The 27,641-nt window shown below is 26.0% G+C and overlaps 1 protein-coding gene across 3 annotated transcripts in view; it reads right to left on the bottom strand.

Moving 5' to 3' along the window:
• LOC132921593 (uncharacterized) overlaps nucleotides 1-27,641 on the bottom strand; it is a 64,674-nt gene that overhangs the window by 5,134 nt on the left and 31,899 nt on the right. For 2 of the 3 annotated variants that reach the window (XM_060984697.1, XM_060984699.1), the window contains 3 exons: nucleotides 2,418-2,572; nucleotides 2,112-2,281; nucleotides 322-555 (listed from right to left, as the gene is read on the bottom strand). In XM_060984697.1, the coding sequence (XP_060840680.1) occupies nucleotides 322-555; nucleotides 2,112-2,281; nucleotides 2,418-2,480 (467 nt within the window). In that variant the 5' untranslated portion in view covers nucleotides 2,481-2,572. The remainder of the gene's footprint in view (nucleotides 1-321; nucleotides 556-2,111; nucleotides 2,282-2,417; nucleotides 2,573-27,641) is intronic. The other variant, XM_060984698.1, reaches the window with a different exon arrangement.

The following is a 27,641-nucleotide window of genomic DNA, read 5'->3' as shown; positions in this document are numbered from 1 at the left end:
GTCTGTACTCAAGTTGACCTTATGTTTTTTGATTTATCATATTTTGAAAAATACGCTAGAAATGTTGTAGGGTTTATACAGTATAATTACCTTCAGATATTGAACACATTATCATGTTTATCCTTCGAATAATAAGTAATAATACTAACAATAATAATAATAATAATGACAATAAAATATAATTAACATTAATTCTATGAACAATATAATTTTATCAATCTGTAAATCCCATTTAAATAATTTAAAACAAATTATTTTTTATTCACTATTATTTATTTAAGTACCTATGTTTGATAGTTTGTAAGATCCTTTGTAAGATACCTTTGCAATGCGGCGGTAAGGATGTGTCCACCTAAATAGGGTACAGCAGGTCTCTGAGTCTGAGGCCATTCTTCAACTTGGACAGGTTCTTCTTGTCTAACGATCCCATCACAATGGTGGTGATGATGGTGAAATAATTGGTGATCTAGATCATGTCGATGCTGATGATGATGGTGGTGATGGTGGTGATGGTGTTTTTGACATGAATGCATGCAGCGACCCTTTCGGCGTCTGCTATTTTTTTCAAATTAAAAAAAAAGGTTGTAAATTAAATATTAATTATACACATATCTAAATTTCGTAATTCTATTAATCTTTTTATTGTAGTAATTAAGTACCTATAGTAAGTACTGTAAAGACCCTGGAGTAGTAAGGACGATAATTAGGATAACCCTAGTTATTTACTATGAATCTCACAAAATAGTTATAAATACAATAATTATATTAGTGCAGATATACTGTAAGTATAATAGTTTTTAACTGTATCTATCGCCATTAAGAACTGTAATGGATGTACTAAATTTAAATTAATTCGTGTACAAAAAACGATTCTGAACGAAGACAGATTGCCATTCTAAATTTCTAAATATTTTTAATCCTATTCTAAAATAATATATTGGTATATTTATATAATGTATTGGTATTTTAGTTTTAGATTAGTATACGATAAGTATTAATACGGAGGTTAAACTAATTTTTGTACAAAACATAAATTATTGTACAAAAAATATTATAGTATCATATCATATCATTGCATTGTTATTAACTTATAAGTATATAAGTTAAATAATACATTAAAATGAATTATATTGACCTATATAGCAATATAATTCATCGCTGGTTTAATTTAGATTGTTATTTATATATTTAATATATTTTATTCAATAAAAAAATGTTTTCGCCTGTCAATTGTATTTATTTTCAGTAGAAGAATTTCTATAATCGTTTATTTTATCATAAAATATCTGGTATGTCAAATGTTTGTACAAAACGTGGATTTTTCTGTTTGGCGTTTTTTTTTATCCAAAAGGAGATATGTCGATGTATTTTACAGTTCAACTGATAGATAAATAGTTTTGATTAATACATCAGAGGTTTCAGTACCGAGCATAAGAAAAATAAAAATGTATTGATTTTCTTGAGTGGAAAAACAAAGTGAAACATTTTTTTTCTGACGGATGATTTTTTTTAATAGGTGCTAGAAACCCCACACATAGTGTAATACAAATGCGACATTTGTTACCTTATATTGAATGAAAAAAAACAAAATGAATTAAAACAAATAATTTCATACTAACTTATTAAGTAGGTCAAACAAATTAAATTTTTAATATTTTCTTCCGTTCATAATATTTTATTGGCTTTGTTGTGAATAATAATTGTTGACTTTTTAGTAAATTTATATTTATTTAAGTAATGACCTTAATTAATTTTTTATAATTTTCTTCGATTGAAAATTAATAAATTAAATTGTGAAAAAGTTAAAATTATTTTTGAATATGGTGTTAATATATTTTAATATTTCTACTGAAATATAGTAAAAATATCATGGCACAAAAGTTCAACGAAGAACAATGCGTTATTATTATTTGCTCCAATCATATAAATGTCGTATATTTATTATGTTGAAATAAACGTATCAATTGAAATTTGTAAATTTATAACTTTAGATTTTCAAGAAACGAACAACTTTTAAAAATCAATGATAAAGTCTGTAAACTTTCCAATGTCGACTATTAATAACACTTGTTTCTCAAGTTTCTCCCTAGAGTATATAGATATATAGGTACCCAAGTTTGCGTTTGTTTTTTGAATTTTTCTCTGCCAATCTTTGCACCAATAACTTTGGCTGTATTCTCCATTTGAGTTTGGCCTCACAAATATCCGCCTTGATGGATATGACTTTTCGGTTGACTAGTGCCGCCAGGATGTGATGCACCCGGTAGTCTTCGTGGTCTAGCTAATAAAGTACGGAATCGATTAAAAAATAGTAAACCATATTGATATGATATTATACATTTATATAAAAATATTAACGCTTCATTGAAAACTACAATACAATAAATCGTTTCACAATAATATAATATGGCACTCACATCGTCCAATTGCTCGGGGTCTGTGGAAACTGACTTCTCCTGTACCCGAATAATCGTACTCATTACTTAAGCTTTCGATTAATTATTACTGCCGACAGTCATATTGTAACCTGCTGTCATAGGAAATAACGCATTTAATAAAAAGTAAGTGACTTCTGAAAAATAAAGTGTGAAATGTTAAAATACTAAAACTGAAAACACACATAATAATATGTACAATTATATTATAATATTATTTGCATGTTTAGTAATTTCATTCTTGTTCGCTCTGGACATTTCTGAACAATTCAATTAATGATATAAAAAAGGTCTAAATAAAATATTGAGGGATTTAATTGTATGTCAAATAGCAACGATAACGATTAACGAGAAAGATTTAACATTTAAAGCAGATATAGGATCATTTACAATAATTCTAGGGTGCCTTTGCCAAGTTAGTATTATTAAGTTATTTTGCTTATATAAATACCACTGCATATAAAAATTATTGTAAATATAAAAAATATTATTATACCTATTTAATACATTATTCTTAGAAATTAGATTAATTAATTAAAAAGAATTGTTTAAATCTAAAAATCAAAAAATCTGTACTTTTTATACGTCTTTCAAGTTATCTACGCAACTTTTAATGTTAAGTTTTAGATAACAATATCCAATGCTATAATTATAATTTTTCAATGTTATTATATTATTAAATATTACTACTGTTGTTGTTGTTAATTTAAATAATTTTACTCATCGCTACTTCTCGTATTATACAAGTACTGTTCATAAAACTGTAATTAATAGATTATTATAAATATATAATTAATAAGTTTACCTAACTTAAAAATTTAAGACCGTCTCATACTCATAATTATATTATAATATGCATATTATGTACTATGGTAATTTACTTTAAGTTGAATAAATTATTAACATCATTATTATTATTATTATTATTATATGTGTTTGTGTAATGTCGTAATGATCATGTTTTTTTTCTATACCAATAAAGTTATTTTAATAATCTAGGTATAACAGTTATTTAATTAAAATAAATATCAAACATTTTTATAAAAATTATTTTAAATCGTTTTTATAAATAAATGTATTCTAAATAAATAACAATAAATCAACACTTAAAAAATGAAGGAAACGATAAAAGTTTAAATTAAGGTTATATTTTCAATCATATTTTGATTTATTTTAATATTATTTGTTATTTGTATATTTTAAAAATTCTGGACTATACATATTGATGCAGTTATATAATACAGTAAGATGATATTTTTATCATAATTACATTATTATTATTTGTTTATAACTCATAGAGTATAAATTATTTTCGATTGTTTTTATTTATTTATTTATTTTTATTTCTTTATAAATTAAAATAAATATTATAAATATTTTCTTATCGTGAGTTAACGAATAAGTTTAAATTGTATTAACATTCGATTTTCGAATATTAACTTACTTGTTGTAACGTCATTTTGTGTATTTTTTGCTTATAAGTTATTAATACATAATAATAAATATACATTTGATCATCATAGATGTAGCTTTTTATGTAAACGTTAAAAAAAAAGTTGGCGAGAGCTTTATTACTGTACAATTTATTTATAATAGCAGTTGCTGCAAGATGCACTAAATTGTACATTTGTATTGTTTATTGCATAACAAAATAATTAATAAGCACCTAATAAAACCATAGGTTTATCAATTTATCATATTTGATTTGAATTACTTCGTTATTTTAAAAATATATTGTTGTAAGTTACAGAGTACACATTGTACACGTGCATGGCAATTTAATTTACTGCAATTAACCTAATATGATTCGTGTAGATAATAATCATTAATATTAATTTGATTTGTTTTAACTTTAAATCATTTTAAAATTTCTTTGATTATAAAAGTATTCGACGATTAATTTCATAAGTACATAATATGTATGATACATATTTTTATCGACTTAATAGTTTATAACGATATAGTATGAACATAATAGGCGAAAATAGAAATTTAATATATAAATAATTTCTCTTTCTGTAGTAGTTTAATGATGGTTAATGGTTTCAGTAATTTAATAAAAATATTTACACACTTCACAGTAAGTTGCATTTAGATTGATTATTATTATTCATCAGTAGGCTATTATGTACGATTTTATTTTATGTCTCATTTCCGAGTTCTACAAAGTCATAACATTTTATTATAGTATCATTATATGAGCATACAACAAATGGTGAACCAAGTTGACAACAGACTTAGGCGCATACTGCCGAGTTAAAATAAAAATAATAAATGGGTTACAATATCGGAGAAATATTATATTGTATTGGTAGTATGAATTTTAAGGACGCTTAAATATAAAACGTTCATTTACAGCGTACACACATAAAAGTCAACATGCGTTAATCAGACGTTATAAATCAATTATAGGAACTCAGTATCTGACCTAATATGGCAATATGTATAAGTCTATGTAATATAAAAACAAACATACAAATGTTATGTACTCGACTATTGTAAACATTTTCCGTTTCTATGAATTTTAAATGTCATCAATCTATAATATTCCGTATGCGTATTGACAAGACAACAGCTAGAATCACTTACTTAACACAAATGGCAAAGAACAATTTGCCAAGAAATAGACACTAACGAATTGCTTCAGTACTTTTTTTTGTCAGCTTATCGTACTCGAATGATTCATCAGCTTTTTATTTGCAACTAACCGTTATCTAAACAATTATCTAAAAACCATTATGTTTTATCGGAATAATATGTAAGCCATAATCTGCAGGTTATGGCCTCTGGGTTTTGTACCATAGTTCACAATGAATCACAAGATTTTAATCCTAACGCAAATTAACACGGACAACAGAAACTGTAGAAAATCCAAATATTTACCAAAGCTATATAATTGCACAAGATAATATAATATTCATATTCCATGCATACTAAATTATGGATTTTTGAAAAGCCGGACAGGATAACATAAAGACCGGGCGCAGGGCATTCGTCTCGCTTTGCACACTTTGGCACAGAATATATAGTGGTGTATCGTTATTATTATTACTAAAAATAATTCTAAGCGGAGTTTGGTTCACTTTAAACATACAAAAACATATAATATGTGCGCGATTACATGTGTGTATGTATGTGTGTGTGTTTTAAATTTTTCCAGAAAAAAAATATGCCTAAATAAATAATACAAGTATTTAGATATAATCATTGAAGAAGTAGTGTTGTATTTGAGTCAAGTGTTGAAAAATGTTTATTCGATAGTATTATTCTTTCTCTATTAAAATAATAACACATTTAATGAATAATATTCATGAAATTTGTATTAATAATTCATGGATTTATGTTTTTTTACACTTCACATTATACAAATGACAAGAACACTTAAATTGTATGTTAAAACAAATATGGGTATTAACTATGGGGTTATTAATATAGTTTTGTCACTATTATTGATTTAAAAATCAATACATACGGTATACGATATCTAATGATAAATTATTACAATACTATTCGATGATAATGCACGATGGAGTGTGGAAAACTGTTGAAAAAGACGGCTAATTTTTCCACTTGACTGCACCATTTTCATGCTGCATTAGATATCGTCGATTTAATCAATTCAATACAGGTAGCTATTGAAATGTTTCCAGAAACTGAACTGAAAGGTCGGCAATTTCTTATAAATAAAAATTGAAAAGTAAAGTATCTAAAATATATAGACAAACGAGAATGTGTTTTGTGCTATTAAAATATTAAATATTAACAATGTGCCTATATTAGTAGTTATCAGATGACACTTATATTTGAAAAAATATTATTAAAAATCGTTGCATAAGATAAAGTTATAGGGAAAATTAAACACATAAATACCGAAGTTTAATAAATTAAATAGATAATTATAAGTATAAAATTATGAAATATTAATTGTATAGTGTAGGCAACAATTCACTCAACACAAAGTGATGGTAGCAGAAGATTGCAGTGAATGTTGAATAATAAAACTTTCCCGTTGATAGAAAAGAATGAACTGAAGGATTGAGTAGACAAAAGAAAAATAAATAATTTATAATCCACCATGAAGTTAAGTATGAAGAATTACTTCAAAATTCATGCATTAAATTTAATCCCCATCTCACTTTGTGTTTTGTGTTTATTTATAAACACGATCTATTAATAAATACCCTACTTATTAAAGTTGTACATTTTAAATCAATTTAATACTGAGGAATTACGAGTAACCAAAGTGAAATTACTGTCCGTTATATAATAGTGTCTTGATAATGTTTATCGAATTAAAGTTTTTACTATAGATAATCTATTATTTATAGAAATTATAAACGGAATCTTTATTGATTTTATAGTGGTGTTTTTTTATTAAGTATTTTGAGATACGCTATTTCCTTGTATAGATTGAAAATTCTACACCAATAGTTTATTTTCGGATTTTTATAGTAAAGCGTGACATTTTATTAAAAGACCAAAGCTATATCAACATTATTGAGAATTTATTACATTCATAATATCTTTTTTTTTTAAATGCAACTCGATTTGAAATTACCATTAAAAAAACAAAAATTTTAACGCATTAATGAATGAACCGATGAACTCCATTCAAAATCATTTTTCCAAGTGATGATTTATCATTACCTTAAAAATATAATACCAGCTTGAGCTGAAGTGAGTGAAATGAGACGAGTTCCAACAGCCGTTTTTTTTTTTTTATTCCGTCCGTAATTTTTAGTAATATATCATTTGACTTCATGTATGTTTTAAACGTTTGAATGAATTTTTCGGTACGATATACTAAGATAAACAAGGGATATCAGGATGATTTATGGCGTTGTGAATGCACTTTAGTGGTTATATGTTTATGTAAGAAATTTTGAGGCTATTGTTTATGCTTTCAATGGTCACGTTTCTGGAACAGACATTATTAGTTCGGGGCAAATAGATTAGATTGATTATAGTGTGTTGCTGCTGCGCAGTATCTATAAGTTATAACGTCCAAGTATTAAACTAAATCTATTCAGCATAAAATATTATTATAAAATATAAATTATAATATTTTAAAAATAAATTTTCAGTACAAACTTAAATATGTCCTTTTGTACTAAATTATATGAATTATTCAAATTGAATAATTTAAATATAATATGTGTCTTACTCACTATTCTTATATCATTGCTGTCAATATTTATTGAAATATGTGAACTAAATTAAATTAAAGTATTATATTATAAACGTATATAGAAAGAGAAAAAGCTATTATCATTATTTTTTTAGAAGTCCTTTTATTATATTGATTACAAAATATATTTTTGATAGAATTAACATAAATGACTTGAACATTTTAAATAATATCTTGTTATATTAATTTATGTTGGTTTCATTGATTATTATGATGAAGATTTAATTTTCATAAGTCAAATTATAGTCCTTGGATCAAGGGTGGCCACAGTAAATTTTATATTTTATTTTATAAATAAGATGCAAGTCGCATCTGACAATGACGAGAGCCACATGGGGTTCACGAGTCGCAAGTTGGTCCTGCTTTAGATAATATACATCGTATATCTACAAATAGGTTAATCAATAGGTTAATTATTTGAAAAAGTTGTATCGTCTAATGACTAGGTGAAAACTATCTTTTTGAAAAGATTTTGCTCAAGCAATAATTTCAAAGAAGGAAGGTGGGTACTCTTTAATTTTTATGCTTCTAAAATGTACAGTTAAATTTGTGTAACTTACTAGTAAATACAAATAAGGGATATTATAATACTAAGAATATTATTGTATTCTTATGACACATTAATTACTAACTAATTTGTATTCAGTGCTCATGAGTGACATTGTAATTTAACATGATAATATCATAAAAAGATTTTTTGAACAAACTACAATACTAACTAAATATTTATAAAAATATGAAAATTGTATTTTAATTTTTTTTTTTATTAAATTTTATTGCATATCGTTTTTTTGTGGAAAAGTAAGGGGTGGGGTAGGCTACGCCTTGGTGGACATTTAATTTTTATGTTTCGGAAGACCTATATTTTTTAGGATATTTAGTGTAGTTACTGTAGGTAGCAATATAATTATTAAACATGTTCTCAAATATCTTTGTTACTTGTGAAATTTTAGAAATTAATTTTAGTTTCATAAAAATTATAAAGTTTGTATAATCTTTAATTTGTAAAGAATAATAATTAAGGATTATTATTAATTTATATGCAATGTACCTATTATTAGTTATCACAAAGTGCAACTAGTGCAAGTGTTGTTAACTATGTAGTTGTAAAATAAACATTATTTTGAGGTATAAAACTATTGCTAAGTACTTATTCCAAATGGATAATAGTATTAAAGATTCAAGATTATGAAAGTTATAATTATAAATTAATTTAGTAATTACGAAAAAAGCTTACAAGTGTTGATCATGTATTGAAAAACATATAAAAACATATCTTTATGGCTACGTCATATCTTAATGATACTATAGGTAGTATAGTAACCAAATACACAAACCGTTTATAATTTGGACCAATAATAATGAATATAACAATTAGTGTTCTTCTAGAGAAATATAAAAATTGGCTAGCTCGATGTTCAGATTAAATTTAGGTATCGATATTGCAGTTAAATCGATGGTACAATTTAATAATTGATAGTTGAATTTATGGAATAAATGTAAATTATAAAATAAGCACCAAAATCATGTAAACAAAAACTTACTTGTATAAGTAGTTGTTGAATTTAAAAGGAAATCATAAAATTTAAAGAAATCAATAAATCATAAACAATTAAATTCATAATCTTGGAAAAGTTAACAGCACGTTTTTGAACACATGAGTGGATTTATTTCTTCGCTACTTATAAAATAAGAATATTTTTAAAAAATAAATGCTTTCCACAGTTTTAAACCAACAACAAATATAATATGTAAATACAAACATCTATTATAATATCATAATATATTATACTTAAACATATGAAAACATAGAATATTATGGAGATATTATAGAATAGGTCATATTATACATATTTCTAATGAATTTAAAAGACGATCGGAATTTTTAAAATGTTTCATTAAGTTATTCTTAGTTGTCTATCAATAACAAAAACCAATTTTTATAAAAAATAAAAGTATGCGTATGGCCGTATGGGTATACATATTTTGCGACAGTGTTGCTATCTTTAGTACAAAACTTTGACTACAGTAAAAGAGAAGGATAGTCAACATTTTTAACTGAAGATGGCAATATTGTCATCAAAATAAATATTATGTGTGTACTATGCAGTATATATTATTATAATAATTAATATTAAATATTATGTGTGTGTAGTTTACTTTATTCTTAATAAGATTCATACGCGTATTCAGAAATCGGAAAACTAATATATTTTGTTATTATACAATTGTATACATACCTATTTTTTACTTTTTTTAGAAATGAAATGTTTAACGAGTTTTATATTTTATTAATTTATTTTATAGTTATTGTAAATTGTAATGATATAGTTAGTTTAAAAATAACTTATTTAAATATATTATATTTATTTGTTATTCACTATGTAAATTGTATATAATTTGATAATTCCGCGAGCTTAATATGTGCTATATCTACCCAAGTTTTTAATGTAAATATTAAAATATTAAGATTATAAGTCAAATTGATTTACATACATATTTAGTGTAAAATAACATTCAAACATAGTAGTAAATTTTAACAATGGTTAAATATTAATATAAAAAAATGGTAATTATCAGTTGGGTTTGTAAAATCTATCGAAAAATATAATTTTTGAATTCACATTTACTGAAAATGTGGTAGTGACTATTGTAAGCGTATTCGTGTTCAATGTACGATAAAACTGTAGTATTCGAATAATATATTATAAAAATATATACACAATATACATTATATAAACAAATAATGGTTGAATAACTTGAATTTATGTTTCTTTTTTAAAACATGTTCATATGATTTTATACCTGATGTTAGTGCCGTAGCCAGGTTTTTTTTCGGTGGTAGGGGGGCTTAATTTTTGATGTCCAACTATAACAACAAATTAAGTTTACACTGTATTTCTGATTATATAATTCATATAATTATACATATTATCAAATCAAGATCAAGTAAGTGTGATAAGAGCGGCGTTGCTTTATCACCACAAACGATAATTAAATTTATAAAATTATTGTCGTGTCCGACATTTCTGGGGGGGGGGGGTTGAGCCCGGAAGCCCCCCACTGGCTACGGCACTGCGTGATATGTATTATGTCTTTATAAACAACAAATATATTTTTGAGAGTATAAGTATTGTTTGTATAATATGAATGGAGTTAATTTTTAAACAGTTTTATATTTTTTATGATTAGATTATATTTTGGGATTTAACAATAAAATTATATAAATCTTATATTAATATATTAGATTATAACTTATAGTTTATATATTAAAAAATATATCTTTGTTATATTTAAATATTTTAATGAAACTTATCATAGAAACTGATTTTAAGTTATTATTAAAACACATAAAAATGGAAAGAATTTATACACAGAAAAATAATAATAAAAAAATAAAAAGTTAGGATATAAATCAGAGATGAAATTATCTTATATCATAATAAATCTAGAGAGCAAAGATAATGTATAAACTAATTTAGAAAATTAAATAATAGCCTCACATTAACTTTAGATCTTATCGTACAACAAAAGATGTACAATTGAGATTAATATCAAACCACAGTTTATTTGTCATCGACTTAATGGTATTTAATTTAAAATAATTAAGGTTTTATATTTCTGACAAGATAAGTTCCTAATTTACGTATTGTGTATACATTAGGAATTTGGAGGAAAAAGTCAGTAAATGGATTAATATTACCATTGAGTATATATACTATATATACTCAATGATATTACTTATTATTATAAGTATATAAAATTAATAGCGTCGTAATATTTAAACAATATTATACGGATAGTTAATTAAAATATAGTAACGGTGATAATTGAGGAAAAAATTGAATGTAAATAAAATTACGAGATTAAAATACGTTTATATAGAAATATCACACAGTAATAGTAGAATATTCCATAATTATCGATTATTTTACGTACCTATTTTAATCCTTATGTATTTTATATTTTTTTTTCAAAGCGACTCGAGAGTGTAAAGATAAAACGAGAACGAAAGATGAATTATATCTATTATTAACTACGGCTTTTATCGCCGCATTGTTGTGGGCTCACAAGTTTGGGAAGGCATAAAATATATCTTTACTTAATCCACGAGGACAGGACATAAACGATCCATTGACTCGGACGGGTGGAGGTTAATCTGACGATGCTCGACGAGTAAACGGACATCAGATGAAAATTATTATCGATTCAAGACATGGCCATTGTAATTTGTAACGATGGCTGTGATGGTGGTAGTGTAGGACGTGTGTGGGCACTAGGTACGTGTGATGGCCAATTGCAGTTTTCGTTCGAAACCGCCCGCGTCATCGTGCCCTCGAAGTAGGTGTGGGAGAAGGAGTCAAGAAAAAGGCGGAAGTGGAACATAAACTGAAGTAGGAATATGGTGTGCCACTTTCAGTGCTTACTCTGAGCGACCATCCCCAATCCCCATCACCTTCCTGGAACTTTTCCTAAGGGTTTCAAATAAATTGTCATCACGAGCTTGCAGTTCACCCTCTCCGCAAGGTGCGTTTATATAATATGTTAAAAATTATATTAAAATTAATTTTGCAACAAACACATCACACACATGCGCAAAACTCTTCAAATAAAACATATTTTGTTCCGAGTGCCGTTCACCGGTATAATATTTGAGGTTAAAAAAATTAAAACATTGCATGCACACCGACTGGTTGCATTATTACTATGAACACGTCCGTTCACCTCTTTTGTGTTGCTCTTTTGAATTTAACTTTGTTCGAGGAGTTGCGATGCGTATAGCATATTATATTGTTTTGTATTTTCTCACGAGACTCATATAAAATATAAAGTAAATACTAAATGTATACAAAACATAGGAAACGTTAACATCTCGAAACTGTTCTGACGAATTCCTCTCGGGTCCAAGTACTCGCCGTTCTAAGAATTTTTTAAATATGCTACACCTTTTTTTTATTTTCACGATTCCACGATTTATAAAAAAATAAAGGCATTAATTATTTAATTTTAGATATAATATTGGCACGGTATAGTACGTATGGCACGTTTGTACATAATATAGCACAATAATTACGCTTAATTGTTTATATGTATGATTTTAACACAATAAGCATATATATATGATGCTTTAGATTGAGATTTTTAATTTTGTGTATTTTTATATCTGTAGATACTACGTAAAAGAAAGAATTAATTTCCGTTGGTCGTATAGATTCATTATTGAAAAAACAAAAACTAAATACATTTTGTTTAAATGTATTGTTTTAAGGACTAAATTGAGTAAAACGCGCGTAGGTATATAGTAAACAGACTACACATTGCCATACAATATCACGATATATCATCTCCGTGGACGTTTATCTATTATTATACTGTATTATACAGGAAATGATAAAAAAAATAAACTTATATAATAATAAAATAAACATATTTCGAGAATCATCTTGTGTAATGTAATTTATCCGTTTCGACCCGGTGCACCCGAATCGATTAATCTGCGTCTAAAAAATACCATTTGTTTTGGGCTAAAAGTTTTCAACGTGTCAGCGGGTTTGAGCGAGGTGTTTCGAACCGTAAAAAATTGTGACCTTTTTATAATCTACCGCGATTAAAGGATTATGTTCCGAATTTTACGCGGAGCATAAACGAAACTCAAGAGATCTTTAGGGGTTCTTCCCTAAGTATAATTTAAACGAAACATCGCCAACTGCGCCAGTCCACGAGGAGCACGCCGACTGTGTTTTTGTGATAAATAATCTACCTACTTTGCAGGAGTGATTTTTATTTTTTTCTGATTCGCTTGCTATAAAATCAACACTGGGACCGTTAAAATCTCATATTATTTTTCTTTTCCTCGAAAACATAAACAATATCCTAAGGCGATTACAATATTATACACACAGGAATCTTCTCTATATCACGTTACGCGTGGAATACTCGAGACGGCGTCGAGACTTCGGTGTGCTAGTTTCCAACAAAGGCAGACGATAGAATAATAATTTTTCGTGTACATAAACGGGAAACAAAATTCTGTTTACGTTCATAAACACGCGCTTGTATGTAATCGTTTTAGTGCCTTTGAACGGTCGTGTATATTTTAATTACAATTATTCATAATGCTCTAATACCGTATAATATATTATATATGTATAGTAATATACAGGTAAATAATTAATAGTGCCATATAACCCGCACACGTGTATTCTGCAGACAGCGCGAATTGAACTCGCCGTTTCGTCGTGTCCGGGCGCGATTTTAACAATGAAAAACTTTTTTCTTTTTTTTTTTTTTACGACAAAACATTTTACCGGCCGAAGACTAAGTGCCGGTGTTGTGGCATTTCGATATCGGCAATAAATTTCACTAATAACCGCGGGGGTAAATATGGCCTGTTACACCACCGCCGCGTAAAACGATTTGTGCGGTGGGCGATACATTTATAGACGACGCCTTACCGCTCCGACTAAAGCGCGGAGATATATTATGTAGGTATTTCCCTGGTCATTGGCGCCGTGGGATGGGGGAAACGTAAATCGAAAATCGATCGAATATTGATTAGATCAGCGATCGACTCCAACAAACGACCAGAAGTATAACATTATACGTTAGGCCACGACTCTGGTGCGTACCGCGTAGTACCGCAACGTGATGGCTGGTATACCTTTTATAAAAGATTACATTTAAAATTTAAAACTACACACAACTTTATAAGTGTATAATGTATATATTATAACTATTAAATAAAATATTTTAACGTTGTCCGTGAACTATTTCCGCACGACTACGGTGTTAATACTTGGAATAGAATACATTTTTTATATAGACCTTTTTAAGATTGTGTCACTTCCATATATAGACCGACCACAAATGTATTTGATCATAAAATAAATCTACATAGCTGCGTAATGCGTACAAACAATATTATGAACATTTAATTTAAAAAAAATAAAAATAGTAGATACGACGACAAAGCGATTACAACATAAACTAGTCTTTATTGATAAAGACATTTTATAGATTAAACGATGTTTTATAAAAATGGAAACCAAACTATATTTAGTCAAAAAATAAAATTGAATAAAAAAATAAATTTGAATAGAAATATTCTGAAAATATATTCGCGTATTGTAAAATATTATAAAAAGTAATTTGTTAACATTTTTAATTAACATATATTAATACTATAAATTCACTTAATAAATAAATTCAAGTAGAATTCGTGAACATAATATTTTTTCATGAGTAGTTTCAATTGTGTAAATTGTGGTGTTGTATAGATGCGCTTTTGTCAATTTTATCATTAGTTACCGTCCTTTATAGTTTATGCAATCATACTTCATAAAAACGAGAATAAATTCAGAATATCGATGTGAAGCAACTACCAAACTTAGTATTGTTATTAATATTTTCCTTTAAACTAATATAATATAAAATTAATAATAATTCATTTAGAGTTAGTTTCATGATAAGGAAATATAATAAATATGACTTTTTGGAAAAATGGTATTGAGAAAAAGAACTTACCATTCTATGTACCTAACTGTTTCAATTTAATTGATGTTGGAAGTTATTCATATTTCATAATAAGTTATATATTCAATTTTTTGAACTAAATTTGTATAAATATTTTATATATAAATTATAACTCATAATAATTCATTATTGCGTTGTTCATATAAACGTGATATGAGTAGGCAACGTTTGAAATTAAATTATAAATGCGTAATCCCACTCAAGATGAAGTTTTGTTACAGAAAATAGAACAGAATATGACAATAAACCGACTAATTAACCTCAAGTTTTACAATATTTAATAACAATAAAAAAACATTATGAAAAATATTATGACTACTTTTTTTTTAAAATTCTATATACAATAAAAGTGAAAGGTATTGTGTTTTTAGGAAAAAAACTTGTTGTGTCTATACACAGTTAGAAATTCGTTTTGTGCGAATGATGATTTCATATATGAAGTAATCAAAAGTTGCTGAAAAATCATCTGTAATCAATTTCTTTTATTCACAGTACAAATCGAGAAAAGAAAAACACTTTGTAGGGACTTCTGCTTTTTTTTGAGGTTTAATCTAAAAATGTCCCAAATTGAGAATAAGTTAACCTTACGAACGTTATATTGTGTTCAAAAGAGCGTGTTTTATCGCCAAACAGCAGTCGTCAAACACCCGATCAAACACTATATTTTAATTATAACACTAATTATTTGGTTTAATAGACTCGCCTACAGATACCTTCAGGAGCATTCTGCATTATGTACGCTATTTTCTATCATCTTTTACGTTAAACAAATACTCACATAATGCGATGTATACCACAAAGCAAAGAATAAAAATAAAATATTCGACGAAATTCGAAGCCCTAGGGTGTTTTATAATCATAATATTAATTTATCTCCTTCCCACAGGAGTCGGGATTAAACAATTTAATTTAATATAATATAAATACTTGTAAATTACATAGCTATTATTACTATATAATAATTTATTCCATAAAATACAGTAAGTTATGCATCGTATAATGTATAATATATAAATTGTTCATTAACCTAATTGGCGACCTGTCGCACTAACGTAACAATCGTCCGTAAAAGATGAAATGGTTTTGCCTGCTTCCGACGGATTTTTCGTGTGATAAGAATATTGAAATTGTTTCCAAAGATAGAATTAGTTGAGCACTGAGCACCTCCTTTATAATAGTATAATAATAATAATAATAATAATATGTACTTCCACCTGCAGGTAAACCCAAACACAATAATATACACGGTCGTGCGTTTATTAGGCGCCTTGTTCACGGATTACATGTTATACAGTATACATCATTCATTCATTCGAGTAACCCAAGTGAATAATATTATGAATTTAATGCTATTATACGTACACATTAGATACACAGCAGTATAATATATATATATATATATATATTATATAAGGTGCAGTGTATAAAGTTCAGCGTTGTATCCGAAGTAACCAAATAACAATCTACAGAGAGATAAAAGAATATTTTTTAAATAATGTATAGGTACACTGTCCATACAAGTACACATTAAAATTTGAATGATGATCTAGATTGATATAAATAGTAAAGAATCATTGTCTATAATAGATGTATTTATATATTTTAATTAACAAAAAATAAATAAACTCCAAATGTTTATAATAACGAAGAGTGTGTGTTTATAGGTGGTGTGATGTGCGCATTTAATTTTATATTAATATACAATACTATATTTTATATTTTTATTTAATTATTACTCTACACTGTTATAATTGAGCTTGAAAAAATATTGATGTTATTCTCAAAAATTACATTATATACGCATATTAATTAGTATTAAACTATTAACATATAGCATGTTGGGACTAACAATATCATAAATAAATATTTGGTAATTTGGTTAGGACAACTAATACCTATACGGTTTTTTTTCAAGTTATCATAACATAACAATTATAGTGTGTTGTGTTATTTAATTGGTATAAACAATTTACCCCAAATACTCCACTCAAAATATATTTTATGGTAGTTAAAAATATTTTTCATTAGCTTAAAAATGTGCGTTTTGTGTGTTTAAAGTGGTTACAATAATAACGTAATATTGATTAAAATATTTCAAAAGTATAATCTTTAATTTATTCTAGTTCCCTTTTTTAAATATTGCTTAAGCATTTTTTTTTTTTTTTTTTTTTTAATAATAACTAATTTGTTTTTTGAATAATAATGAGTTATACAAGTAATAATTATTATTCTTTTTCAAAATTATGGCTTCCTAATTTGAATGATACTTTTTGGGAACTCATTAAACTCAGCACACAAGTTTGGTATATTACTTTTATAAATGAGACCACACACGCACACACAAACAAACAAATTATACTAAATAAAACATTCCGCAAACGAAGTCTATAATAATTTCACTATCTAAATTGTTTTTAATTAAAATACAAGACTCAGATTTCATCCTCAAACATTTTTTTTAATGTCCATGCGCTATATTTTGTAAGTACATAAAAAATGTTGAAAAGCAGAACATTGGTTGTTAGTTATGACATTTTTTTTTTAAACTTTTAACTTGCCTCAACCTTTATAACCTTAATTAACAGACTAGTATCATTAATGGAAAGAAATACCAATTAGGATCGTTTTTCATCGATAGTAAAACACGTTAACTGCCTATATAAAAGTAAATAATTCACATTGGAATAAAAGTATTTGCTTTTTTTTTAAATCTTACACGTAAAGTTTAGTAATTTAGTAACACATGTTTACAAAAATAATAAAAATAATATGTTTATATATTATGAATATTTTAATCTTTTAAATAAGTGATGATAACTGTTATATTTAAAATGTTTACATTAAAAAAATCCAAGAAATAAAATAAAAATGCAATCATCATAAATTTTATAACGCCAATCGAGTTTATCAGGATCAATTTACTTGTCCAAGATAAATTGAATACTCACAAAAAATTATGAAATAAGTTTTATCGCATCTGATAAATATTCTTTTATAGTTCAACGTGATTTATCTATTGTGACAAAAAGTTCAATTTATTTAACCAAGAAATGTATTCTTCATTTGAGTCTATGTTTTAAATTGGATTATTATTTTGGTGGGAAAACCTTTTGAAAATATATTATCTATTCTACGGAAATGTTTTGACTATAATTTGATAGTTTTTTATAGAGTTTGAACCATTTTTAAATTCCATTATATAGAACTAAAGAACCATTTCGAAAATGTATCGTGCAAAGCTTTTATATAATTCCAATAAGGGGGTTTGGGTCAAAATCTATTTTCTACAATAAATTTGTTTAGACAACGAATGATTAAAAAAGTTTTAAATTTAAAATTAAACTACTGAAAGTAGGTAACCTACCTATTTTTTCTCTTTTCCATTTTCCACGTTCACTTTAAGTACAGGCTCAAAATTATTTTGTTCGAGTGATTATGATGTGTGCGTTTGTACTATATGCACCATACGTCCAAGTATTACGCACACACTAATGATTATTATATTTAAATACACAGATAGATTAATTTCATGCAAAAGTTTTTAATATTTGCTAATTTGCCTCTCATGAATCTCTAACATAAAAAGAAAGACAAATTCTTGACCACTATTATGATATTTTGATCAGATTTTGTCAAAAAATTACAACCGTAATCTAAATGAGCTTTAAGAACATTAAGCGTGAGTTTATGTACAATATTATGATTTCCTCCTCCTTATACTGCTATTGTAATAAACCATTAAATAGATTATACTATTTATACACACTATTTATATACCAAATGGACTTAACGGTTCTACTATTCATGTATGATTTCGAGATAAATGATGATAAAAGTACCAATAAATCGAGTAGCTTTTGTTGTACAATTATTGTTTTATAGTTATTATATTATGTATATATAGGAAGAAGACATAAATAATTTTGAAACTAAACCTCCGATAATTCCATTGTTGTGGGATATAAGCACGTGGTTAACATTTTGTTTAATATTTTAATGACTTGTTTGAAGACAAACAGTTTTTATATTAATTAAAATCACCGTAAAATTATGTGCTAAAAAAATAATAATAATATTGATTTTTGTTGTTTTTTTCAATTGGTAAACATTTAGTCATTTTTTTAAAATTACAAAATAAAAATCAATTAACGAGTTATTAAGTGGGAATATTTTAAAATTGTATATAATAAATAATAGTTGTGAAAACTATTTCATTTTGTTCTACCTAACACCGATTTATATTATATTATATGACAATTTTATTATTCGGTTTGCATGAAATATGGTGGTCATTTATTATTAGAACTAACTTTATATTTAAACAGTTTAATGTGCTTGAAGGAGTTTATAACTACTTAGATTCGAGAAAGAGAAATGGACTTTTACTTCAAATTATACTTCAGTTTTTCGAGATCAAATTTTTTACTTGGTAGGTAATACTCGAAGGTACCATAAATTACTAAAGATCTAACATATTGAATTGCAGACCAATTTTTTCATGAACAATTTGTTATGATCTATTATTACTTCACACTTTACATTATGTGCTTGTTTTTAGTTAAATTTTCGTGTAATTAATTGTAAATCCCAATAAAAATTATACACCGAACAAAAAAAAAATGGTTAATCTCTCAAAAATGTATTATGTTAAATTCTATAAATCATGGATATGAACAATACATATACTGGCATGAATACAAACGCATTGCAATCAACAGAAATGGGTCGTATCGTACCACGACGAATGAGCCTCCTCTCGTAGTGTATAAAGAAGCACACACATACACACACACACATACACACACACACACACACACACAAACACACACCTACACATGTGTATATGTGTGTTCTTTAACAGATATACTTGAAATCCTTGTGAAGCTCAAAACACGGCCAAGTGTTTATAGACTTACAACAACAATGACGTAACCGACAGGTGTGGTGCATGTGCGCGTGTCGCTTTTGTGTGCCAAGTGCAAATGATGAAAGTGATTTTATAATTTTATTTTTATTTTTGAATTACTTTTAAGTTTATAATGATCATTACCATTAAATTGAACTATGGTATCTATAGTATGATTGTGATAATAGTATAATAGTATTCAGTTTATGCGATCCAATCTCACTTGAGACATTATAGGGGTCTTGCTTCTTGTAAAAAAAAAATAATGTTTTGTCAAAAATGGTTAAAATACAGAAGACTATGATTACTGTGAAAAAATATTGTAATTAAATTAAAATAATGATATACATATAACACTTAATCTTTTGGTGGTGCGTCGCTTTAAGTCAAAAGTACAGTGACCTGCACAATTAATTGTTTATGTTGCAAAATATTGGTTTAAGTTTTGTAAAAATATTATGACATGGAAAGAGGACACATATTCATGAGTAAATTGAAACGTGTACAATGTGTCGATGCGCTAAAAAAATTCATATTCCACTTATGTGTGATGATCAGTTATATGCACGTAATACCTAAGTATACTTATTTTCTTGTATAATTATCATTTTATCATGTTTTTACAATAAAAATTGATAGAAAAAGTGATTAACTTATTATGATAGAAGGTCTATAAATTATCCTTTATTTTAACATATAACTCGCAATATTTATAAACACCTTTTTAACTACTTACGAGTATATGCAATATTTATATCAATAGTATATTGGCTTACAACTACGAAGAGCAGGAGGACACAGTGGAACATAATACGCTGTTCAATTTATCTGTTCTGGGTGAATGCTATAGGCTGGAGATGGAACAACGCATCGGTCGGCGACTACAATTTTAAAATGTTCCTGATATCATCCTGGGGACGCAGCAAGAGCTCCACCTAGATGATTTATCGAGGAAGCGACGGATAGAGGCGTCGGCAGAAACGCAGAGGTTGACGTTTGGCAAGATGGCGGAGATGATCCTCGGGCAAAGGGAGGCAGCAGAGCGTGATAAGCAGCCAAGAGGTGGACGGTAAGGTTAAATGAGGTTTAATTCTGTGTACTGAAGGCCATCTATTCAGGGCAATTAAGGGCCCCCATCCATGTAAACGCATTTAAAAGTTGGTTTATAAACGATACGGGTCCGGGTGGAAGTATTGTGGACTTGTGGCAAACGGTTCTCACTCGTTCGTGATTTTGAAAAGATAAAAAAAAGAAAAATATTTAATTTTAGATCTTATATATTAATTCATATAGTATTATATTCATTGGTGATCAATTATCACTGATGATATATTATTGTTGCATCAAACTGATACAATAATTTATCCTAAATTATATATTGGTACTTTTTTGTCGTCATTTTAGGTATCTCGTCATTAAATGTATAAGCCATGAGGTATATTTTATAATTTATAATAACATAATTGTTGTTCAAACCTGATCATCCATAATAATAGAGTTGTTCTGACGTTCTCAAGTGTGCCGGAATCCTTTTGTATACTTTTATAGATATCCTAAATTTTAGTTATTAAATCATTTTCACTCATTTTGTGCAACGCTATGTATTTTATATTTTATATGAGCACACATATTTTCACATATTTTAATTAAAAACCTAATTTTTAATGCACCCTTGTAATTATGTCACCGATATAATGCTCTGACTCGTATTTGATTTAAACGTTTAATTAAAACGTTCAGAAACCACATTGTTTGTAATGAGTTAGTACTTTAGTAGGTACTGAAGTTTCGCATAACATTAAATATTATTATAGTATAATTATAATATACTATTACGCATCATTTTTAAATACTAACAAATTAAAATGTAATAATTAATATTAATGTTAGGTTAATTAAATGCTCCAAATCTATAATATTTCCTACATATTAATGTATATTATTATAAATTACACGGAACCCAATAAATTATATTTAAAATCAGTAAAGATAACATTTTTTCTTTTTTTTTTTTTCAGAAATCGCACTAAAGCATTTTTTTTTAAACTATTAGAGGTATTTAATATTTATAAAGGGTGTATTATACTGTATATATATTAGTCAATAAATAATATATACTATAATATATATAATATATGTATATGATAATAGTATAATAGTTTATAGTTATTTAACTATACAGGCTATAATAAACTAATATACGTAAATATGTTTGGAATTATACCCTCAATGGTGTAAAGTAAAATAAGTAGACATAACTTCTATATGAGTAGTAAACAATTTACAAATATTTAGAGTAAAAAAATAATTACAAAAATAAATTGTATTATATTTTTACTAAAAACATGATTTATAATTTTTTTCAAACTATACCGAATGAAAAATTATTTTTTATGCTTAGTGAAGCACATTGTTTATAACAAAGAAACATAATATATTTTTATAACTTTATAATTCTAGGTAATATCACTTATATTTTTATATTGTGATTAATTATTGATACATTTTTTAACATTAACCGTATATAAATATAATATGAATAAGTACATTAGTTTTTTATTGCTTGTTGAAGAATATTAAATATTGCAACCCATTTCCTATTCAGTAATAATTTTTGTGATCAAATAAATTCCGGTAAAATTTATGATTTCCGCTAATAAACGTTTTACTAAAACAATAAAAACGTAGAGTGAAAAATTATACAATTAATTTTAATTTTGTATTTAACAGAATGCAATAACTAGTAACGTGTACCATCAGAATAGTTAATTAATAAATCTAAATATAATCAATATAATATATATATATATATATATATATATTTATTAATACAGGTATGTATATCATCTTTTTTCAATTACATCATGTAGTCTTATCACATGATGTATATTGCTACCAGAACATTGGTTAAATCAAATATATTATGATAATTATATTCTATTTTAATTTATGTTAAACGTACTGTACCAGGTAAATCTAAGTGTTTATTCAAATTTAATATTAAAGCATAATAAGTTAATACATCACTGATACGCCGTATCAAACAATTCAGAAATAGACGACGACTTCTAGTTACGACCATGTAATAATAACGTCGGAACAAATATTAAATTGCACATAAATTTTATATCCATAAAGAATATAAAATAATAATATGCACATATTTTTTTAGTAGAAAAGTAGAAAACTTAAAAAGAAAATTAATTTATTCTTCAGGGTGATAATGTGTACACTGAACATGTTTACGTAGAGATTGGAGGCCGATAAGTCTAATTTAAAAAAATATAAAAATCATTAGATAATAATATATTGTGTTAAGGTTGCACAGTACACACACATTACCATAAGTTACAAAATGATTATCTTATCTGAAATAATTAATTCAAAGAAGGCATCGGATTGATATTCTATATTATTACAAATTTCCGTGATTTATTATATATAATTACATAGATGATGGAGATTCCATAGTCTAGCAATCATATTACTTCCATCATAATCATATTTAACATCCGAATAAATATATTGTATTCTAATTAAAAATGTAGTTAGTGATAGTTATTTTGTGAATAAAATATTTATTTAAAAACTAATTTGTTGGTTGTTTAATAATTTATAAAAAGAAATCATAATTTGTAACGTTATACCTCTACCTAACTTGAAAACTCAAATTACCATAAATTAACCAGTTACAGAATCGTTCTCAAACTTATGGTAGGACTATTTCAGGTTTTAAACCTTGTTTTTACCGACCATGATCAATCGATTATAGATCAGACTCAGAATAAGACTATTGTAGCTACACAAAATAAAATTATAAAACGCACTAAGTACTGAAACTACTTTATTACAACAAACAAACAAACATACAAAATACGAGTCTCTTGGAAACGCAACACACATACGTGTCTGGATCGAAACCCTGCATTGCTTCTTTACTGTGGTGCTCATATTCTTAAATATTATTTATAATGTGCTGCCTCAACTCATTTGCTTCATTGACCTATAAATACTACTAATCTACGAGTAGGATACTGTCTTTTTGTCAATATTATTATTTTATTTTATTTTGTATGTATTAAATTAGTTGGCGCATATAATACTAACCACATGAGTACCTATACATATTTTTTTTAAATTTATTTTAATAAAATAAAAATATTAACAATTTTTATAAATTTTAATTTTAATACAAAAAAAAAAGTTTTGGAAACAATATAATACATTAGTATACTTAAATTAAAAATTAAAATAAATCATAATTTTTTTTATTGTCGTGTTACTTGGAATGGAAAAAATTGTTTTGCTCGTTATTATACCAGCATATTACGTACCCAATAATGTTCATATAATGGTCTTTTGAAGTCTTATATTAAATATTTCTTAATATTTCTTAAGTTGTTTAAATAATAATTTAACCTAATATATTTTCATATTACATAATATTATTTTAAAAGATGACTATTTTTTAAATGTTCTGATTGTATAAAATACATAATCTTGATAATATAAAATATTGGATTAATGCACCATTATGGCAGAAAAAATGATCATTAAAATACTATACTTGAGTAAATTAATAAAATATAATTGAAAATTAAGTATCATACATAGTGCTAAACATTTATTAATGCTATTTATTAAAATATATATTTAGTTGAATGAATAGTAAATAAATCATGTGAATGAAATTCCATAATATTTCTTTATTTTTTATATTTTAACTAATTTAAATAATATTGTATGCGTTATTCAAATATCTACTATTATTAGAAAATTCGATGACATATATTTTTTTACCTATATTTTGAGAAAAGTAAGGAATGTATTGATTTTAAATAATGTTTTATTTTAAATCTTTCTTTTTGCGAACTTCATTTTATACAATATAAGAAGTACTGAAAATGTTTCAGGTGTCAATTTGCATATTGATTGGAAATTGAAACTTGTTGGTACTTTCAAAAACGTTTTTCTATTTTGCAATAATATTTTCTAAATGTATTTAGAACTTTAGAACAATCAACATTTACTTAAGAAATTGTGATTTACGTTTTGAATCGTTTTTCAAAAACATTGATTTAATGTTTTACTATTGCTTTAAAATTTAATATGATAGTCAATTGATAGAGTTGTATTTTGCACGAATGTAAAATGAACAAGACGGGTTCTCAAAATGTGGGATATCTATTCTATTAATATATTTATTTTATTGGTATTAATAATCTAATTTGTAAGAGGCCAAAATGTGTGGGCAATATAGGTACATTGGCCAATCTTTAAAATGTTTCAATAAATTGAATAATAATACTTTTGTGGCTTATCTACCTATACTATATTCTTTTTTCATAAAAATAGCTCATATTTAATCTTGATATAATTTGTGAACTACTGACATTATATAAATCCAAAATCTTAGTTACACCGAATTTGAACTTTTTTAATTTGCATGATAATTTACATTTTTACATTTTTTATCATAATATTATAAAATATAATTTTTATATTATATTTTAAAATCGTTAACCTATATTTTTTATAAGTGTTTAAAGTTTAAATTTTAGGTAATATACTTTATTATATAATCTTCATTGAGTATTTTAAATACTTTAAAAATCTTTAATCGTGAATTATTTATTTTAAAAGCACTTGTTCAAGCTTCAAATTGATTTATAAATGTAAACATTTTTACTGAATTCAAATTTACAATAAATAATATTCCACTTTTATGATGTGATAATGCAAATGAAGAGTAAATATCCATTATTCTGTGTATCAATTTTTAATTTCGATTTGGTTGTTTTGTTAAAAATTTTATTCAACAAAGAATTAATATGATTTATGATAAACCATGTTATAAAGATCTTTTTAATGATGGGAATTTATTCCTAGATGTGATTTAAAATTAAATCGCAACTTTAGAAAATAACATTTTGGAGTAATATAAATCTATAATAATTAACAGTTATAAAATGAGTTATAAAACAAAACGTGGAATGGTTACAGCCGTTTCGTAGTAATAATATAACAGGTAAAAGATCAGAAATAAAAACTAGTGAAAATAAAAAAAGTTAAATAAAACCACCCTAAAGCATTTCATGGGACATGGTCTCTGCTCTTTAGTGATATTGATCACGTCAATTATACGTTATTTTCGTTGCTAATGTTGTTATTTAAATATTTTGAGTCGTCAAACAAACGGCCACTGAATGTTAACAATATAAACGGGATCAACATATTATGTAAGATTACATATTTGTTCATACTGTATATTTGTACATTGGGCGTTTTGTCAAGTAACTCACCCCTAATTTAATCTTTTAACTATTTATTCAATAGAATACAGATTCTTAGGATATTTAATATTTATGTTTACTATTATACTTAGTTTTGGATACTAAGATTTTTTAAATTGTCCGTGTCTGTTTTTAGTAATGACTCTTAAAACGAGGGAGGGGGAAACAAAGTATTTGAAAATACGGTCTTAAGCTTAGTTAAGTACTTAAATTTTTCAAAAATCCAAATTTTAATATAGGATAAAATAAGGAAAAATTTACTTAGATGATCACTCTGTATTAATAATAAAGCGGTGATACGTGTTTCGAAATTTAACGGCCACTCGTGCCTATATTATATTTATATATAACCACATTAGAATCAAGTCAAATTACATCAAAGGCGCTGTTGGAAAGTTTTCGACGTCCAGCGACTACAGCTAGCCTACTACCATTAATACAAGTAGTACGAATACATTTATAGATGAGAATGTTTGTGGTTGGACCCAACCAGCGGTGGCCAATAGCCATATGTCGTGTCGGGCCATTCACAGGGTGATTTAGTATTTCCGAGAGTGCATTTTCGGATAATTATACCATTTAGAAAATTAATTTTTTTAAACCTACGTCCGTTTCATTGTAAAATAACGCTGTTAAATATACTTATGTCGTTGCTAATTATATTTAAGATTTTATATAATTATACGCATTTATAGTTTACTCCAAATTTAGTGTCAGTTTGGCAATAGATTGGATTATAAATTAAATTATATAAAAAGAAAATAATATAAAGTTACTGGGGTCATCATAAATTGTTGTTAATCATCAGTATGATATTATATATTTATATAGGTATATTTCATATAAATTAATAGTATTTTAGTTATTAAAGGTTATACGCATGAAAATATATAATAATATGTATAATAAAAACATAAATGTGTTTTATATTTATGTACTGTTACAGTGACAACCAGTTAAGATATGATTTTCTAATTGCGTTTTGATAAATATATACATTATACGTATACGAGATCGTACATAAGAAATAATTTTTGTAATATTACTAATAGTAGTATTTAGACTTTCTGATACCTATAATATAGTATAATTATTGTAAATAATTACTTTAAATAGAAAGAGAACAAAATATACCGACTTGGAAACCGTTAAATATTTGGTTAAAAATAAGACTAAAAAACATATAAATATATATATATATATATTAAACTTATTTTATTAAAATATACAATATACGAAATTTTCTGTTTATGACGGAAGAATAGGAACATTATCGGTCAAAAATA

This window comes from Rhopalosiphum padi, chromosome 2 (assembly GCF_020882245.1).
Source record: "Rhopalosiphum padi isolate XX-2018 chromosome 2, ASM2088224v1, whole genome shotgun sequence".
Classification (NCBI taxonomy): domain Eukaryota; kingdom Metazoa; phylum Arthropoda; class Insecta; order Hemiptera; family Aphididae; genus Rhopalosiphum; species Rhopalosiphum padi.
This window is presented reverse-complemented; position numbering and strand designations above follow the sequence as displayed.